We start from the raw sequence: 19,957 nt of genomic DNA on the forward strand, positions 1-19,957 counted from the left end.
CACACCAAGCTGCCTGCTCCCTTTCCTCTGCTTCCAGACTCACGGGGTCCTCTGCTCCTCGGAACAGGAGTGTGGGAGACCCTGAGACACTGCCCCAGGACCTGAACAGGTGGCAAAGGCTTAACAGGCTAGCAGTCACTTCAGTGACAAGGTGATTGAGTGGTCACCATGGTGATGGGGATGGAGGCTCTTTGCCACCAGTCCCAGTTTTATGCATGGCAGCTCTAATGACAGCACGGTCAGCCCTGCTGAGTCCACTTCTGGTCACCATGACAACCACAGGCCCTCTCAGGAGCACAGTAAGCCCTGGCAGGAGAATCCCCCACTCCACACCTGGTTGGAGCAGGAAATGCCGAGCGGCGCCTGAGCCCCAGGGAAGCAGGCTAGGGCGTGAGAGACACAGTCACCTGCAGCTTAATTACTCAAAAGCTGTCCCCAGGCCACAGGAGGGAGAGGACCTTTCCTACTGAGTCTGTCTGAAGGACACTAAGTCCCACAGCTCAACAGAACCTGGAGAGAAAGCGCTAAGGACGCCACCTGAGCGCCAAGCGATGGCCCTGCCTGGAGAACATCCAGGCTCAGTGAGGAAGGGTCCAGAAGGGAATGCTTGCCGACTCGCTGGAGAACAATGAAAAGGAGGAAACTGTGACTGAACCTCAAACCCCAAACCAGCCTGAGGAGGACCACATTCTCCCGGGGACCCAGGGCGGGCCGTGACCCCTGCAGGGGAGAAGCCTTGGACATTTCTGCTTCAGAAGCCTGTTGGGGAAGGCTGAGGGGTCCCAGCTCCCTGCGCTGGCTGCTGTGCAGATGCTGGACGACAGAGCCAGGATGGAGGCCGCCAAGAAGGAGAAGGTAGCTCGCCCTCCATTGGGCATTCTGGGAGTGTTTGCTTGCCTGTCCCCAACATTCCGTGGTTTGTTTGAGCCTCAGAATCTGATTTTATGCACAGGCTCTTTGAGAAGGGTCTTGCCAGGGGTGCCTTCTGGGGCAGGAAGGCCCCTACTGCCTGGAAGACCCGTCCAGCTTTGGACTCTGGCCCTGCGACCTGGAAGTCAGGCTGCCAAGAAGTCCAGACAGTGGCCTCCACTGTGGAGGGGCTCTGGAGAATTTAGAGCCCTAGATGCGGGGGTTAGGGATGTGAGGTCTTGTGGGCAAAGCCCACTACCTGATTTTAAGACAACACTCACTAGACATGGTGACAAGTCAAAGATGCCTTGCCTTCTCGCAGGAATCACTTTGCAGGGAGCCTGAGGGCTGCTGTGGCCTGCTGAGGAGTGCAGGGCAGTTACTTTTTCCAAAAACAAAGAGAAATCCAGGCATGCTCTGAGCCAGCCCTAAGCCCAGCAGTGAGCAAGGAGAGAGCTGGAGACAGGGGACTTTGCTGTGAAACATTGGGGGGAACGTGCCTGCATCACCCCAGCTGGGGGCCCAGGCAGAGTGGGGGAGAAGGGGTAAGTGAGCAGAGCCAGTGACTTTGGGCATGCTTCCCTCTCGCCTCTGTGTGAAATGACCAAGTCAGCATAAACCCTGGGCTGGCTCTGCTTCTGGCAGAGCTAATGATGTTAGGAGGAAAACAACCAACCCAAGTGAGAGGGTGCACAACCAGACAGCTGGACCAGCTGAGGCCCCAACCAAGTCCCAGATCTGCCTCTCACTGGTGCTATGGCAGCAATTTGGATGAGAAATCCTGCCCAAAGGGAACCCTTCAGGCCACCCGGGGAGAAGGAAACGGCTGTCTTTGGCATGACCAGAAAGATGGCTCGGAGCTAGGGAGAGGTGGACATGTGGGCTGTGGAGATCCAGCACTTTCCCCAAACAGGGAGAGAAAGCATAGTTTGCCCGTGTGTGTGCGTGCACGTGTGTGAATGTGCTATGTGTGCATGTTTGCACCTGTGCATACCTGCATGTGTACATGCATGTGCACATATGTGTGCACAGGGAATCACTTTAATAAAGGCCACAGCAGAGCTGTCCCTGAGCCCCTTGCATTCACAGTGGCATGTGAGTGAACCACCTTCTTGGGCTGGGCAACCAGTCTCAGACTCTGGAGCTGCCCATGCCCCATCCTGTAACTGCTCCACGCGTGAGGGGGTGCTGGTCCTGACCAGGGCCAGCTGTGAACCCCGGAATCCTGGGAAGTCACTGACATTCTTGTCAGGGCCAAGAGTGGAGCAAGACAATGCTTTGGGCACAAACTTTAAGGGGTCACCAGAAACATCAATCATCAAGATATATGCTATTTTAAATCATCAAAATGAATGCAAAAAAATTTATGTTGGACAAAATGCCAAATTCTGAACAAAGACAGGATGAGAATCACTGATTTCTGCACTTGTCTTCACCCCATCTACCCCTCTTCTAGTGCCCAGATTGCAGGGCGCCAAGGCCCAGATGAGGGAAGCGTGGAGCTGCGATGGCCACTCCTGTCTGCTTGCTCTGGCTGCACAGAGGACTTGGTCCTTGTCTTGGGGGAACCTAGCTTGGTTTTAGGGTCATCCTAAGGATCTGATGTTTTCCAAGTGGGCTGGCTGCCCAGGCCCACCCAGGTCCAGTCCTGTGTCTCTGGGAAGTACTGCCCCCACCCCAAGCCAGTGTTTGACCTTAGAGCAATGAGCAATGCCCTCCTTGCACTTTCAAAGTTGTCCCAGGACGTCAGTTGTGGTTGTCTCTGTGCAGACTCCCAAGAGGAACTGTCTTCTTTCTCCTTTTGATTGCTTTGGAGGAAACTAAAGTGTTGCTGGTTTCCCTCTTACTACTTCTCTGATCGAGAGCAACCATCTTGCTGGTACCAACCTTCCAGATCTTACCTGTGGTCATTCCTTTATAATCTGCAGGAGCCCGTGGCCTCAGTCCCACGCCCAGTGACTTCTCCATGTGGATGTCAGCTCCTTAGGGGTGAGCCCAATTGCACTGACACCACCCCACCCCTCATAAGCCCCTTCTCACCAGCTGTGGTTGCCTGATACCCCACCATTGCTGATTTATTCCTTTGGCATCAAGGTCCATCCCTTACTGGGTCACCACTTCTGGGTGGCCTGAATTGGGCCCTGGGCACCCCTCTTGGGGACCTTTTGGTCTATATTTTCACTCTCACCTCACTATGGACAGATGAGTAAGTCTGGTTAACTTTGCCTGATAGATTTGGTGACCCTTTTTCAGGAAGGGGCCTGGAAAGATGAGATTCAGGTGTATTGGTCAGCTTAGGCTGCCATAAGAGAATACCATCCACTGATAGCTTAGAAACAACAGAAATTTATTTCTCACTATTCTAGAGGCTGGAGGTCCAAGATCAGGTGCCAGCATGGTCAGGTTGCAGGGAGGGCTCTCTTCCTGACTTGCAGACAGCCACTTCTTGCTGTGCCCTCACATGGTGGAGAGAGAGTGAAAACAAGCTCTCTGGTGTCTCTTCTTATAAGAATGCTAATCCTATGATGGGGGCTCCCCCTCCTTACCTCATCTAAATCTAATTATTTCCCAAAGTTCCCATCTCCAAATACCATCACACTGGGGTTAGGGCTTTAACATATGAATTTGGGGGTACACAATTCAATCCATAACACCAGGAGGGCGTGCCAGGAGGAACTGACCTTCTTCCCTCCGGGGTCTCCAGCTACCCTGGGCACCTTTGCCCCATTGAAGGAGCAGGCTTAGAAGTGGAATGAGGCTGGAATAAGGTGTACTCCATCATGCTTACCCACATCCCTGACAGGAATTGTCCTGGGCCCCAGTAGGAGAGATGGCCCCTATACTGCCATGGCACCTGCTCTGAGACAGGTGTACAGAGTGCAAAGCTCCAGGTGGCCCACAAGCGGGTGTGCTGGGAGGAGGGGCCAGTGTGGGAGGAGCAGGCAGTGCCAAGGCCTAGGGGAGCAGTGACAGGTCCCTGACTTCAGGGAATGGGCATGCTGTGGGCAGGCCGCTGGTTTGGGGGTGAGGGCTGGGGCTGCATCTGTGGGACCAGGGCTGGGTCATCCATCAGATGCCATGTCACAACGCCAGTGCCCCTGCTGTAGCCAGGACAGGAGGCCGGGCCAGGATGGGAGGTGACAAGAGTGGGAGTTGTCCCCAGGAGAAGCCCTCTGCTGCCTATGGCCCAGGCCTCTGGGGATGAGGACCCTTCAAAAGGAGTAGCTATGTCTGGGAAGCCCAGGGCAGTAGCAAGCCAAGGGGGACATCATTAGTGACATCCAGGGGATCAGTGGGCCACAGGAGCCCCAGCGTGAGCCCCTCTGACTGATGCCGCTAGGCCCACGCCTGTACCTGCCCACAGCAGGACCCCCAGGAGGAGAGGGGACAGATGGAGAGAGGCACAGAGTGCCGTTGGCATCTGTCTTGAAGCCACCCGAAGGGAAGAGAGATTTGAGCTCCTGTTTAGTGACCTCCAGGGGAACATTCTGGCCCATCTGATGTGGGAAGCCCCTTGTGGGGTCTGTCATTCCTCAGCTGAGCCAGGCCTTTAGAGGCAGCCCAGGCATGTCCCCTGTGTGCTCCTTTCCCTGTGTTGGGACACCTGGCCTGGCCTCTCCTTCTGCCTTTCTCTTCCCTTCCCTTCTCAGGAGTGGACACTTCCTCCTTTAGCCCCCTCTCAGCTGTGTGAACTTCTCTGTGTCTCTGTCTCTGTCATTCTGTCTCTGTCTCTCTCTGTCTCTGTCTCTGTGTGTGTGTGTGTGTGTGTGTGTGTCTATCTTTCTGTATTTCTCTCTGTTTCTTTCTCTGTGTGCCTGTTTTTCTCTCTCAGTCTCTCTCTCTCTCTCTCTCTCTTTTGCTGATCTGAGCAAAGAAGGATCCCCATTCTTATGCTACATAACCATGCACCAGTACAGACAGAATTGTAGGAAAGTCCTGCAAGTAGAAGGATAGAAGGATGAGAGAAGGAATGCCATGTGAGTCATAACAGATCCCTTTTTAGGGGTCACTGACTCACCCTGACTCCTGCCCTCCCACTGTGACACTATTACCCACAGACAGGCTCAGATTAAACCCATGTTCCAGGTGCCCTGTGGTTCCCACAGTGTGGCGTCCTGGGTCTGGCCTCAGGCTCCACAGGTGCCCAGCCCTGCCAAAGGCTCTAGAGCAGCTGTCCCAGCTGGGGAGCTGTGGGGCCCCTTCACAGAGTACATGGGAAGAAGTTCCATCCTACACATTACATCAAAAGGACGTGCCTGAGAGGGGTAGATGGAGCCCGTGCAGCCCCCTGCTTGCGTGCAGAACATAGTGTACCCTGAGCATGCCATAAAAAACACAAACGCACAAAGTTGTAAAGAAAAAAGAAATGACAGGTGGCTGTAAAATCAATTATAGTCCACGAGAGGCCCACTAATGAGTGGTGATTTCAGCTGATTACAAAGAAATGGTGGTGTTTCTGTAATGGCCCAAACATGCACTCGTGCGTGCACACACGCGCACGTATAGTCACATAACTGACCAGTCCTATGCATCACTTGTTAATTACTTAGATACTGTAACAGTAATGGTTTCCAATAAGTGAGCTTTAGTCTCTGTACAAGGGTCAGTTTATTGAACACACAGGGGCCTTGCAGTGGGGGCAGAGGACCTGCTCCTGGGAGCTGCCAGCTTCTCCTGCTGTTCATCCTCCTTCGTGGTGGGAAATGGTCTCACTGCTTCTACACCTGAGGCTGAACAATCTCCCTTTATTTCAGTCTGAAACGCTTGTAAAAATATACTAGAATGAATTAAGGTTGCAATTATTGATATCAGGCAGTGAGTACATCAGGATTTATTATACTGTCCCATTTACTGACTTTGAAGTTCTCTATTACCAAAAAATTAAACACTATAAAAGAAAGGAAAGAAAAAGAAAACGAGGCTAGATTCAACACAGATTACTCTTACCGAACCCTTCTTAGTCCCAGGAGTCCCCTAACACATGCACTTGTGACCTGGAGTGATATTCACAGCATTCCTTACCTGGCAATACCTGAGCATGAGCCCCTCCTAGTGGGATCTTTGTTGTAGACAACCAGCACCTATCAGCCCTGCCAATAAACAAGTAGGAGAGGGGAGTGCTGGAGAGACCAAGAAGTGGGATTTTCTGTGCTCCTGCGCTGTGACCCAGAGGGCACGGCTGTGAGGCTGATCTCAAGGAACACTCTGTCTCGGAAGTACAGGGATCCTCTGCTACCTGAAAACGTTCTCAGTATTCACTTTCTTGGATTGCAAAGTCATTTACCCAAAATTCACTCTCCAAATGAAAAGTGAGTATCATGAATCAGTATTCCAGTTCCACTTGGGTCCCGGGAGAGGGTATGGACATCATATCCCAGCTGTCCCGCCAGGAGGACCCAATCTCAGTCTCACTGCCTGCCTGCATTGTTTGTCTGCTGCTAGCCTGCGCAGTAGGAAGGGAAAACATGATTTGTATCTGTTTTAGGTCAGGTTCCCAAGAAGTAGAGCCTGAGATTGGAATTCTTGGAAAATGGTGTTTGCAGGAGCACTATCAGCAGAAGCTGTAAGGAAGTTGGGGGGACAGAAAACGAGAGGTAAGAAGCCAGTCAAAGAGGCAGGTCCAGCTTAAGTCCACCTCAGTCTGGTTCCACCTGGGCTCTGATGCATGAAGAATATCACACGGTTGTCCATCCTGGGAGAGGGCCTGCCTGTTGTACCTGTATCAAAACCATCAGCTGAGGGCCAGCAGGGAGGGAAGATCTTCCAGGCATTTCCAGGAAACTCTCAGGAGAAGGGTACAGCTGTGAGCAGTCTGCAGCTGCTGCTCACTGCAGCTAGAGGCTGGGTGTGCAGGCCACTTGGCCAGTGAGGCGCCGATAGCAGGTACTACAGTCCACCCCTTGACTGCTCAGACCTACTGCTTTCCACTTTAAGCTCTCTGCATCCCGGCACAGCTTCTGGGAAAACTTACAGCTGGAAAAACAGAGGGATGAACTACAATGTCCACTTCTGCAGGTGATTGTAAGACTGTCACTGATACTCACCATCATGCCCCACCCCCACCGTCCATTCTAGTGTCCCCTTCCCCTTCGCTAACACTGCTAGTCTAAGTGGCTTACCCAGAGTAGGAGCCAAACCTTTATCCCTGAGGCATCTGAATCCTGGATTCCTTTATCAGTCTATCGTTGTTGTAAGTTGTCCATTCCCAATTGCAACTGTGCATGAGACTGCCAAGAAACACCCTGGCAAATCATCTGAGTGCGAGCCATATTCTTCCTGCTCCATTATGTAGCTGTAGTCCTCCCTCCTAATGACAAGGGTAAATTGCCACATTGTACTGCTTGTGCCAGGATGGTAATACTTTTTTCTACCTGCTTGGCTACGGGCACAAGGAGCACAGCATGACCAGGAGGCAACTGTAGCTGTACATTTAGTGAACGTGTTAATGTATCACCTGGTGGAAGGACCCCCTCTGAGAACCAGGACTTCTAGACCCACAAAACCTAAAGTTGTGAATGGTGGAAGCACAGATTTCTCAAGTGGATCATGGAGAGTGATGAAGAGCTCTTGGTTCCCAAATTCACATATTTTACCTTTCAGGAACATGGCCTCATCCCATAGCCATTAGAGTGTTATTGCATTCTGGAGGACAGTGGGCCCTCCTCATGGGTGTCATCTTCAAGATGACAGCTCCACTGTGCCTCCAAGAGGATGCACAGAGGGTAGGAAAGGCAAGTTCATTGCTGGCTGGAATACATGTCAATCCAAGTCAAGAGAAAATGCTGCCATTTCCAGGTTGGAAGGGCCCCGATTTAGTCAACTTGTCACCCAGTAGTGGCTGGTTGGTCTCCTCCAGGAGCAGTGTCATACCAGGGATTCAGCACCAGTCACTATTGTTGGCAGTTCCTACATCCAACAGCAGCAAAACTAGGTCAGTCTTGATGAGAGGGAATGTATGCTTCTGGGCACAAGCATAGCTTCCTTCTCTGACCCCATGATTATCTGTTTCTGAGTTCATGGTGGCCAACATTCAGCTGCCTGGCCATCCTATCCACTTGGTTACTATTGCCTCTTCCATAAGAAGTGGTTTCTGGCTGTCATTAATGTCTCATACTCTGTGCCCACTCACACAGGTTTATCTCTATAACTTTCCCCCATGCCACTGCTTTTCCCCAGTCTTCTAATGTTGCTCCTTCCAAGCTGCTGAAGAATGAGCTAAGCTATTCACTAATGTCCATGAGTCTATCTTTACCTTAGGCCACATCTCTCTCCACACAAAGTGAATAAGCAGGTGCACCCTCCAAAACTCTGTTAAGAGGATTTCTTCTCCCCAGTGTCTTTCAGGGCCACCTTGAGTGGGGCTGAACTACAGCAGAAGTCCATTTCCAGCTTGCGTCGACATGCCAAACTAACCTATCCATGATCGATGCGTAGGTGGATTTTTCCCTCCTCCAGCAGCTAGACAAAAGACACCCCCCACCAGGAGGCCATGTATGCATGTGAGTGAAAGAGAGGCACAGGGGCCAATATTCGTGCAACAGTGGTAGATGGCAGGTGGGTCTGGGCCACCTGTCCCTGTGGCTTATCTGTGTCATCTAGACCTGCTCAAGCCTGATTCCAGATATGGCAGTTCCATCTTATGTTGGATGGCTTATGACCTAGTGGGTCTGACAGCACCAAACTCATAATGGGCAGTTATGGCCACATGGTCACTTAATGTCCTATGGTCAGATACTCTGCTGGGTGGCATGCCAGGAAATGCTTTACAAGTGGTGTTTGGTTCTCTGCTGCTGATGGCGTGACCTTGGTCCAGAGCCCTAGGGGTTTGGACAGTGACTCCTATTGGGGCTTAATCTCACATTCCATGCAGAGTATCCTTAGATTTGCCAATCACATAGCCTAAGGGTCAGGACTGATCCAACCAGTTATTGCAGGGATCAGACTGGAGAATGAAAGGTTGATATGATGTGACCCACCACTCTACATACATCCTTTAAGTCTTTGAGAATGCCAATAATTTCTGCCATCCCACCAGATTTGTGTTTTTCTATTTTGGCTGGGCGGGAGTGCAGCATTTTCACTTCGCTTTTGCTATTGCAAATGTTGCTTATTCTATAAATCAAGGAACCATTGTAAGGACTCTTCTGATGGTTAAGTATATTCATTCCAATGATTTATTCAGGATCTAAGGAAATTATTTCTGGGTGAATACACAGAACTAGTGGATCCAGCATGAGACATACCTGGGCCAGAACTATATTTGTCGTCTTACCCCAATAAGCCTGCACTTGACTAGGACAGCCATGATAGCACTTTGGGATGCTAGATACAAGTGTGAATTGCTGGCTGGGTGCAGTGTCTCACACCTGTAATCCCAGCACTTTGGGAGGCTGAAGCAGGCAGATTGCCTGAGGTCAGGAGTTCAAGACCAGCTTGGCCAACATGGTGAAACCCCATCTCTACTAAAAAATACAAAAATTAGCTGGGCGTGGTGGTGGGTGCCTGTAATCCCAGCTACTCAGGAGGCCAAGGCAGAAAGAACTACTTGAACCCAGGAGGCAGAGGTTGCAGTGAGCCAAAATCACACCACTGCACTCCAGCCTGGGTAACAGAGTGAGACTCTATCTCAAAAAAAAGTGTGAATTGCTATGAAATCACTATCAAAAGATCTGAGTATTACCCTTACTCAGTATGGTCAAATATAAATAACCATAGGTTCCTATTACACACACTTGCTGTGGTGCTACAGAGTCTTTCCCACGGGAACCCAGTCCCTCTTTCAATCAATGGGTTCTGATTCTGAGAACTGGCTGAGGTTTAGAAACTGTGCCTTTCCATCCTAACTTTCCAGTGGGGTGACTGACCTTGGCCTTCGTTCATCCTTTCTGGCCTCTAAGAACCCAACATTCTATTAGCCTTCTCCTTAGACCCCTATAGGCTAATCCCTTCTGGTTGTTAGGCTGACCTTGGTGCCCAATATGATAATTATTCCCACTTTGCTTCTGATGTGCTTCTAAGTGCTGCCCCTGGTCTCTGCCCTTAAGCGGTCTATCATCCCCACTGCCATTAGGGGGAGAAGCTCTGCAAAATGTCTCCCATCAATTCTGGTCTACAGAGGACAGCCCTACTGAGCCTCAGCCATGTGCCCTACAGCAGCAGATTCTTTACAACCTGGGAAGCAGAGTGTCTTCCACGCCTTTCCAGGGAACATAGCCAGCTTACAGGCTTTTTGATCTTATAGAGTAGGTCAATTATATTTTGCCCCATTTCTTTTATCCTTTTGATCACTTCCTGTTGGTCCACCACGTAAACTCAACATCTCTACTTCATTTAATCGAGTTGTTGCTTTTTCTAAGCTACCAAGAGCCACCCCAGCAATGTATCAGAGCCCTCTCTTGGGACCCGTCCCAGGGTGTTAAATCCTGCATCATAGGAGAATGTCCCCACATCAGCAAAGTCCCCTTATCCTCTTGATATCCCACCTGCCTCAGTCAGCACCTTCAGGATCTGGTCTCAAGCACAGGATCCAGCACCTTTGGGACCATCTCAAGCATAAGCTCCAGCACCTTTGGGATCTAGTCTCCCACTTCCTGCTAGTACTTGTTAGCCAAAGACTGAAGTTCCTGTGGCATACAATTTTTTTTCTTCCTTGACAGGTCCAAGTTGGGCCATGCTGAGATTTGACCCTCTTTGTGGCCAGGAGGGGAGGTGGGGGCCAATCATGAGGAAGGCATGCATTGTCTCCTGGGGCACTTGTCTCTTTCAGACATCTGCATACTTTTCAAGAGAGAAAAGGCCTCCTTCTCACAGCAAGACTACTTCTGTAGGTGCAGGTGGCTTGTGGGAATCTGGGAATTCAAAATTCTCAAGTGCACCCACTAGCACATTAGAAAATCAATTGTGCACATCTCTTTCCAAATCTTCATTCAGTGATACCATGTCGGTAGCTGGAAATGGGCCTTGATGGGTGTATTTAAACCACGAAAATCAGAAAATGCTACAAACCAGGGCATCCTGCATCTCTAGACAGCAGATTGTTAGCCATTTCCCAGCATACCACAGTGTATACTCCTTCCCATCACGGCCCTGGCTTGCCTTGCTGGAGGACTCAGACCTTGCTGAAGTTCTGCTGCTGCTTTTACAATTGAGTCCTGTGCCTAGTCTCCAGCTCTGTCTGCCTCACTATAGGAGACAAGCGTCTCTTTAAACACTGCTGAGAAGACCGTCTGGCTCTCAGACTTGGCTTTAAATTGATAGACCTGATCCTGCCATTTTCTCTTTTCCACGCATCGCTCCACTGATCAACAGGTCTCGGTGGCATAGTCCTTCGGGTTAGTATCTCCCCCACACCCTTGGTGCCAGAGACACTGAGTAAGCAAGCACCTCCCTGTCCACCTCCATCCCCACTCCCCACGGGCAGGGCCTTGGTGATCCACTGCTGCAATGTGTCAGGGACTGCCGGTACTCCTACCACCAGTGAGGTGGCATCCAGCTGGAAGTGATCCAACTCCAGAGTCCCACCCTCATAGGCTGATTTCTAGGACCACCCCGGTAGACTGTGTTAGGTTCTTGAAGCAGAGCCTGAGATAAGGATTCTGGCACCTGTGATTGAGTGGGAGGGTACTCTCAGGATGAGATGGGGTAGAAATAGGCAAAGGTACAGATTCAGCAGCAGGTGAGCCTTGGTCTGACCCAGCAGGGAGCTCTCAAATGTGAATGACATCACAGGGTTGTCCCTCTGAGGCAGGGGCCAGCCTTTGTGCTCCTACATGAGTCAGTCACTGGCTGGAGGCCCCTGGGGAAAGGCTCGGGCTGCCACCTTTAGCAAATAAACAATTAGGGCACTCAGTTAAATTTGAATTTCAGATAAACAACAAATCAATTTTTAGTATATGTCCCAAATTGTGCATAACACAATGTGTTTTCTCTGCCAGCCCTAGGAAGGGCATAACTTCCCAGTTATTTCTAGGTGAAGTAACTTTGTAGATCAGGAGTAAGTCCCAGGAAAGAAGTCCAGCTCTTCTCTTCAACCCTGGGCAGCTGGGGGTGGGCGTAGGGGCCCAGCAGGCACCCATAGCATCTCCTACAGCATCTGAAATGAACAGAATCATCATGTACTGCATACAAATGTACCCACTGCTGAGTTCTTCAGGGATTATATAATTAGGTAGTTGGTATTTTAAATGCATTATATTATGCAAAAGTCCTTTGTGGATTGCTATATTTGGAGAGTTTTGTGATATTGGGGGGACTAGATGGAGTTTTCAGATGGGCATCATACTTTTTTTCATTTAAAACCCTAGAGTATTGTAATCCTAGAGAGTGATCCTGCTATCAGTAAATTAGCTCTCCAATACCTTTTCAATGTGGCTGCTAAGGACATGCATGTGGTTCACCCTCCCAGGAAATCCAGGAGGGCAGCATTGGCCTGAATTTGGCTGGTTGGGCAGGTAATGCTGGACAAAGACAATGGGTGGAATGGTTTGCTTCCCTCAGTCCTTTCAGACACAGCCCAGCCCACCACGTCAAGCCAGTGGATGCATCTGTAACCAATCCCCATGAGAACTGCAGCCTCTCAGAGGTGGCAAGTTGGCCTGGGTAGGTCAGGAGGATCAGATGTGAGGAAATCTTTGGATTGGAGGCAGGCAGAGTAGGGAAGCATCGGGTGATTCTATGACAGACCCAGGGCTCCAAGCTGCGGTTCAGGAGGGGCACTGGTGCGGCCTCCGCTCCACTCCCCCTAGAGTGACATCAGGTGAAGTGCCAACAACACAGAAGGCAGCAAACGCTGCCAGTCAGGTCTGCTTCCCTGGACAGCCGGTTGCTAACCCTTCTCCAGCACAGCACTGGATTTTGGTCACCTGGCTGGGAGCTCCACCTCCCCAGCTGCTGCCTCACCTGCTTTTCCGAACCCCACCCTGTAAACAGTAACTACGTTTTGTACCTACCACGCCTCATTTCCATCTCTTTGGAGCACCTCTCATACGGAGCTGAACAGAACGAACTGTTAAGCCCACTGTGTCTGTTAGGGTTGTCTAGGCTGTACCAGATACTCTAAACTGGATTCACCAAGAGGCGTTGTCAAAGCACATAAGAAACAGCCTAGAGGCAGGCAGCTCTCAGCCTGGTGTCAGGCTCTGGGTCAGCTTTCCAGATTATCATAGCCTTCCCCACATCTGCCAGATGTCGCCACAAGCACAGGAGGTACAAACAAACCCAACAATGTTCTGGAAACAAGAGGGGAAGGGGATCCCCCACTATATCTCCCCAGAGGCCTCCCTTCTCACATCTCACTGTCCTGAAGCCAGCTCTAGCAGAAGAGAGCAGGGTGAATTTGTCCGGGGCATTCAGCCCCCAGTGCTGAGTCCATTACTACTTGACCCCTGAATAAAACGGAGGCTCCATGAGCAAGAAGGAATGGGAACTGGATGTTGGAGGGCAAGAATATATCCACCCCACCCCTAGGAGCACGCATGGACAACTGCCCCATTTTTGCCCCCATTGCTGCCCAGGAGCTGGCTCAGAGACCTGCCAGTGCTGGGTAACAGGACGCTGGGAAAGTGAGACCAGAGCCTGGACTCAGGGAACAGTTCAAGGCTGCACTGGCCTGCAGGTCATAGAGCAGCTGCTGAGCAGTGAGAGCCCACGACAGACCAGGCCCTGGGTCTTGGAGACCTGAACGAGATAGACTGGGCTCCTTCTCTCCTGGGCGTTGCCTCTTAGAGGGCAAAGACAATTAACAGTAAACAAATAGAACATGAGGTGGTTTCCAATAGTGACTGATATACTTTGGATATTTGTTCTCTCCAAATTGCATGTTGAAATGTAGTCCCTTATGTTGGAGGCGGGGCCTGGCAGGAGGTGTCTGTGTCATGGGGGCAGATCCTTGGTTTAGTGCCATCCCCTTGGTGATGGGTGAGTTCACTTGATAGCTGGTTGTTTGAAAGAGTCAGACCCCCTCTCATTCTCCTGCTCCCACTCTTGCTTAAGACACCTGCTTCTCCTTCTCCTTCTGCCATGATTTTAAGATTCCAGAGGCCTCACGAGAAGCAAATGCCAATGCCATGCTTCTTGTTCTGTCTGCAAAACTGTAAGTCAATTAAACCTCTTTTTTTTATAATTTATCCAGCCTCGGGTATTTCTTTACAACAGCACAAGAACAGCCTAATATAGTGATGCTCTCCAAGTGACCTTTGGGCTGAGACCTGAAGAAGACGGGGAAGCAGCCAAGTGTGATAGTCATGCCTGTAATCCCAGCACTTTGGGAGGCTGAAGTGGGAGGACTGCTTGAGCCCAGGAGTTGAAGACCAGCTTGGAAAACGTAGCAAGACCCTGGCTCTACAAAAAAATTTTTAAATTGACCAGGTGTGGTGGTGCACACCTGTAGTCCCAGCTACTTGGAAGGCTGAGGCAGGAGCATCTCTTGAGCCCAGGAGGTTGAGACTGCAGTGAGTCATGTTCACACCACTACACTCCAGCTTGGGTGACAGAGCAAGACCCTGTCTCAAAAAAGAAGAAAGAAGAAGAAGAAAAGAAGGAGAAGGAGAGGAAGAAGAAAAAGAGGAAGAGGAGGAAGAGGAGGAGAAAAAGAAGGAGGAGGAAGAGGAGGATTAGGAAGCACAAGAAAAAGAAAGGAAAGAAAGAGAGGAAGGATGGAAGAGGAAAAGAAAGAAAGAAAGAGAGAGAGAGAGAGAAAGAAAGAAAAAAGAAAGAAAGAAAGAAAGAAAAAGAAAGAAAGAAAGAAAGAAAAAGAAAGAAAGAAAGAGAAAGAAAGAAAGAAAGAAAGAAAGAAAGAGAAAGAAAGGAGGGAGGGAGGGAGGGAAGGGAAGGAAGGAGAGGGAGAGGGAGAGGAAGACGGAAGAAGGAAGAAGAAAGAAGAAGGAGAAGCGGAGGCTCGTGCTGGATAGCTTTGCTTTTGCCAATGACCTTGCTGATTTTCAGGGAGCCCTGATGTCTTAGTCCATTTATGCTGCTATAAAGGCATACCTGAGGCTGGATAATTTACAGAGAAAGGAGGTTTATTTGGCTCACAGTTCTGCAGGCTGTACAAGAAGCATGGCACCAAAAACTGCTTCTGATGAGGACCTCAGGCTGCTTCCACTCATGGCGGAAGGTGAAGCAGAGCCTGCATGTGCAGATATCACATAGTGAGAGAGGAAGCACGAGGGGGCAGGGAGGTGCTAGGCTCTTCCTAATAGTAAGCTGTTTTGGGAACTAATAGAGTGAGAAATAACTCACTCCCTTCCCCTAAGGAAGGGCATTAATCTGTTTATGAAGGATCTGCCCCCATGACCCAAACATCTCCCATTAGGCTCCCACCTCCAACACTGAGGATCAAATTTCAACATGAGGTTCGTGTGGACAAACATCCAGCTGTAATACTGGGCAATGCTGACCTGAAGACAGACTCTTCCCCTCTCAGGCCCAGAGCTCCTTGGCCCTGTAACAACAGAAAATTGGGTTTGAGTGTCAAGATTTTTCCTTTAATCCCCATGCAGCTCCTTGGAATGAGGTGGCATCTTCTCCCATTTCATAGATGAAGAAACAGAAGCTCTGGAGGAATGAATCACTCATCCAAGGTCAGGTAGCTAGTAAGAGTCCCACCAGCTCCCCAGATCTCCTGTTTCCTGCCCCAAGTCCCACTGAGTGAGCTGGAACAATGGCTTCACTGTCACCTGCCAGGAGTGGTGGCAGGTGCCTGTAATCCCAGCTACTCTGGAGGCTGAGGCATGAGAATCTCTTGAACCCAGGAGGCAGAGGTTGCAGTGAGCCGAGATCACACCACTGCACTCCAGCCTGGATGACAAAGCGAGATTCCATAAAAAAAAAAAAAATAACATATAATATACATACAATAACATTTACTTTTTAAGCATACAGTTTGATGAGTTTTATCAAATATATATGGTTATATAACCACCATCACCATTAAGGCAGAATCTTCCCATCACTCAAATAATTCCCTCAGCCCCACCCCTTGCTGTCAATCACTTCTCCCACCCTAGCCACTGGAAATCACTCATCTGTTTTCTGTTTCCTTGGTTTTGCCTTTTCTAGAATGTTCTATACATGAGATCACTGAGAATATAGTCTTCTGTGTCTGGCTTCTTTCACTTAACGTAATGCCTAGCTCAGCAGTGTGTCAATCCTCCCTCCCTTGCCATTGCTGAGCAGTGAGTATTCCACTGTATGGCTGTACTACAGTGTGTTCATTCATTTATTCATTCACCAGCTGATGGGCAGTTGGATTGTTTCCAGGCTTTGGCTATAATGACTGAAGCCGCTGTGAACATTCAAGTACAAGTCTTTGTATAGACAGTTTTCATTTGGCGGGATAAATACCTAGGAGTGGTATCGTGTGGTTAAGTGTACATTTAAACTTAGAAAACCTGCCAAACTGTTTTCCAATGTGGCCTGTACCGTGTTGCATTTCCATCAGCAGTGTTTGAGGATTCCAGTTGCTCCACATCCTCCTCCCCACACTCGGTTTCATCCATCTTTTAAATGTTAGCCACTCTGGTGACTGTGTACTGATATATTAGTGTGGTTGTAATTTGCATTTCTACAACTGACTAATAATAATGTTGCACATATTTCTGTATGCCTAGTGGGCATTTTTTTGTGAGTTTTTAAAAATTGGGTTGTTGTTACCTTCTTATTGAGTTGGAAGATTCTGGATGTTTATTCAGGTATGTGTCTGCTAAGAGGTGAGACTGGTTCTACCCTGGTCCTAACAAGCACCCTGGGCCTGCATCCCTGTTTGTGTCTGTGAGCTGGATCCGCAGCCCTTTCCTCCCACTACCTACCACCCAGCAGTACTCCTCACCCATCACTGTAGCTCCTTCTATGACATTTCAGCCTGTCTGTCCCTCCCTCCAGCTAGCCAGAGGCAGGATGGCTCAGTGATGCAGGGTGGGCCCTGAAGACAGAGTGCCAGGGTTTGGACCTTGTATTAGCAAGGGTCACAAGGGAAATTTACTTTATCTCTCCATAGCGCTGCTGTGAGGATCCAATAAATTAATCCATAGAAGAGCTTAGGACAGCACCTGGCACAAAGTATACATGAGCTATTATGTTATTCTTCCAGCCCATCGTTTCTGTGTTGTCATAAACATGAATGCAGGACTCAGTGTCCCAGCTGTGTGTCCCTCACATACATTCCCTGACAGCCCACAGGTCTTGTCTGTCACCACCTCATTCAATAAGCCATGACTCTGCCTCGTCCTTGGCTGGGGCCTTGCATTGGACATTTCTGTATCCATATTTGTTTTTTAAAAACTAGCTGTTGGCCGGGCGCAGTGGCTCACATCTGTAATCCCAGCACTTAGGAGGCTGAGACAGGTGAATCACGACGTCAGGAGTTCAAGACCAGCCTGGCCAACATGGTGAAACCTCATCTCTACTAAAAATAAAAAACTTAGCCGGGTGTGGTGGCACGCACTTGTAATCCCAGCTACTTGGGAGGCTGAAGCAGGAGAACTGCTGGATCCTGAGAGTCAGAGGTTGCAGTGAGCTGATATAGCACCACCGCACTCCAGCCTGGGCAACACAGCAAGACTCCATCTCAAAAAAAAACTAACTGGACTTGATACTCTTGTTAGAGGAATATTTTTCCATATCTGTTAACTTTTCTTCTATTGTTATCCATCTGTTCAGGTTTTTCTGTCCTCCTGAGTCAATTTTGATAATTTATATATTATATTTTGAAAATCAGACATTTCCTCTAGTTGTTTATTAGTGTCTTCTCTGTTATATTTTATCAGATTATCAAATCTAATCAAAAATGTTCATCTAGGGCCAGACGCGGTGGCTCACACCTGTAATCCCAGCACTTTGGGAGGCCAAGGTGGGTGGATCACGAGGTCAGGAGATCGAGACCATCCTGGCTAACACGGTGAAATCCCATCTCTACTAAAAATACAAAAAAATTAGCCAGGCATAGTGGCGGGCGCCTGTAGTCCCAGCTACTTGGGAGGCTGAGGCAGGAGAATGGCGTGAACCCGGGAAGCGGAGTTTGCAGTGAGCCAAGATCTCACCACTGCACTCCAGCCTGGGCGACAGAGTGAGACTCCGTCTCAAAAAAAAAAAAAAAAAAAAAAAAAAATTCATCTATTTTGTTAGCCTTTTTAAAAAACTGGGTTTGGGATTTGTTAATCGAGTTTACTGTGGCTTTTGTTTGTTTTCTGTATAATTAGTCTCTGCTTTTATCACTATCAATTCCTTTTTATTTTTTTTGAGATGAAGTCTCGCTCTGTCGCCCAGGCTGGAATGCAATGGCATAATCTCGGCTCACTGCAAGCTCCGCCTCCCGGGTTCACGCCATTCTCCTGCCTCAGCCTCCCGAGTAACTGGGACTATAGACGCCCGCCACCATAACCGGCTAATTTTTTTTTTTTTTTTTTGTATTTTTAGTAGAGACAGGGTTTCACCGTGTTAGCCAGGATGGTCTCGATCTCCTGACCTTGTGATCCGCCCACCTCGGCCTCCCGAAGTGCTGGGATTACAGGCGTAAGCCACCATGCCCGGCCTATCAATTCCTTTAATCTGATTTTCCTTTTGTTTACTTTATCTGTGTATTGAGGTTTTGAGCATCTTGAGAGAAATGCTTTGCTCACTGATTTCCCATTTATTTTATTTTATTTATTTTTTGGAGAGAGGGTCTCGCTTGATAGCCCAGGCTGAAGTGCAGTGGTGCAATCATGGCTCACTGCAGCCTTGACCTCCTGGGCTCAAGCAATTCTCCCACCTCAGCCTCCTGAGTAACTGGGACCTCAGGCACACACCACCACAGCTGGCTAATATTTTATTTATTATTTTTTTTGTAGAGATGGGGTCTCACTTTATTGCCCAGGCTGGTTTCGAACTCCTTGGTTCAAGTGATCCTCCCGCCTCAGCTTTCCAAAGTACTGGGATTACAGGCGTAAGCCACCATGCCCAGCCCCATTTACTTTATAGTAAGTGCCTTTATGGGTGTAAATGTTCCTCTGAGACAGCTTTAGCTATTAGCCGTACTTTTAATATTTTGTACATTCATGGTTATTCATTTATAAATGGTCTGTAATGCAATGCAGATTTCCCCTTTGGCCCAAATGCTATTTACAGCAGCACTTTTCTCTTTCTGAGCACACAGAATATTTTGGTTTCCACTCTGTTGTTTGTTTCTCGTCTGCCTCAGCCTCATTTGCTAGGTGTTCCCTTGGGGTGCCTTAAGTCTGAACCACTCAAATATTTGTGTTTCTCCAAACACCCCTGACACTGTCCTGCTGGTCTCTCTATCTGGAATGTCCTTCCCTTCCTAGCCAGTTCCCCCTAGTGCATCAAAGAAATCCTGCCCTGTTGCCTTCAGAAAACAAAACAAAACAAAACCTATCAGTCTCTTTATGTTCCCAAAGACGCTGTAGCTTTGCTGGTATCTGGTTGTATTAAGCTGTTCATTTGTCTCTTCTGCTAGATGGTAAGCTCCTTGGAAACTAAAAACTAATCACTTTTCTAACTTCAGACTAAGCACAAATTAGGTTCTCAAGAAACAATGAGTAATGAGTGATCCAGTATCCCCTTCCCAACATATTTTTGGTCATTGACACCATCATTCTGAGTAGTTACTAGGGAACAATTCACTGCAGTAACCAATACAGCAAAACATGAAATAGAGTTACATAGTAGAATTGTATTTGTTGCCCATATAATAGTCAAATGCAGTTCTTCATCAGCTGGGAGGTTCTCCTCCACACAGTCATTTAGGAATCCAGTGAACATGGCAGAGCTTCCTAGTTCTAGACCCAAACCCATGTCCTCTTTCTCCACAGTGATGACAATGCTAGCAACAGCTGGCCAGCTGTTCTGTAGTTCTCAGCCTCCCTTGCAGTGAGATGTCTCCATGCAATTTCAGTGGAGCAACATATACCATTTCCATTTCCAGGTGTAGGCTCCTAAGAAGAGGACAGCTTCTTTATGATCTTTCTCACCTTTCTGTCGGTTAGCTGCAGATAATGATGCTAACCATTAGGGGGTGGGTGGAGCCATAAAGTAGAAGAACCCTGGATTCCTA

At 48.9% G+C, this 19,957-nt stretch overlaps 1 protein-coding gene across 2 annotated transcripts in view; it reads left to right on the forward strand.

The window, feature by feature from the left end:
* The first annotated feature begins 324 nt into the window (after positions 1-324).
* The window catches only part of GCK (glucokinase), a 48,105-nt gene continuing 28,472 nt past the window's right edge, over positions 325-19,957 (forward strand). For both annotated transcript variants that reach the window (XM_025379846.1, XM_025379845.1), the window contains exon 1: positions 325-855. In XM_025379846.1, the coding sequence (XP_025235631.1) occupies positions 811-855 (45 nt within the window). In that variant the 5' untranslated portion in view covers positions 325-810. The remainder of the gene's footprint in view (positions 856-19,957) is intronic.

This window comes from Theropithecus gelada, chromosome 3 (genome assembly GCF_003255815.1).
Source record: "Theropithecus gelada isolate Dixy chromosome 3, Tgel_1.0, whole genome shotgun sequence".
Classification (NCBI taxonomy): Eukaryota; Metazoa; Chordata; class Mammalia; order Primates; family Cercopithecidae; genus Theropithecus; species Theropithecus gelada.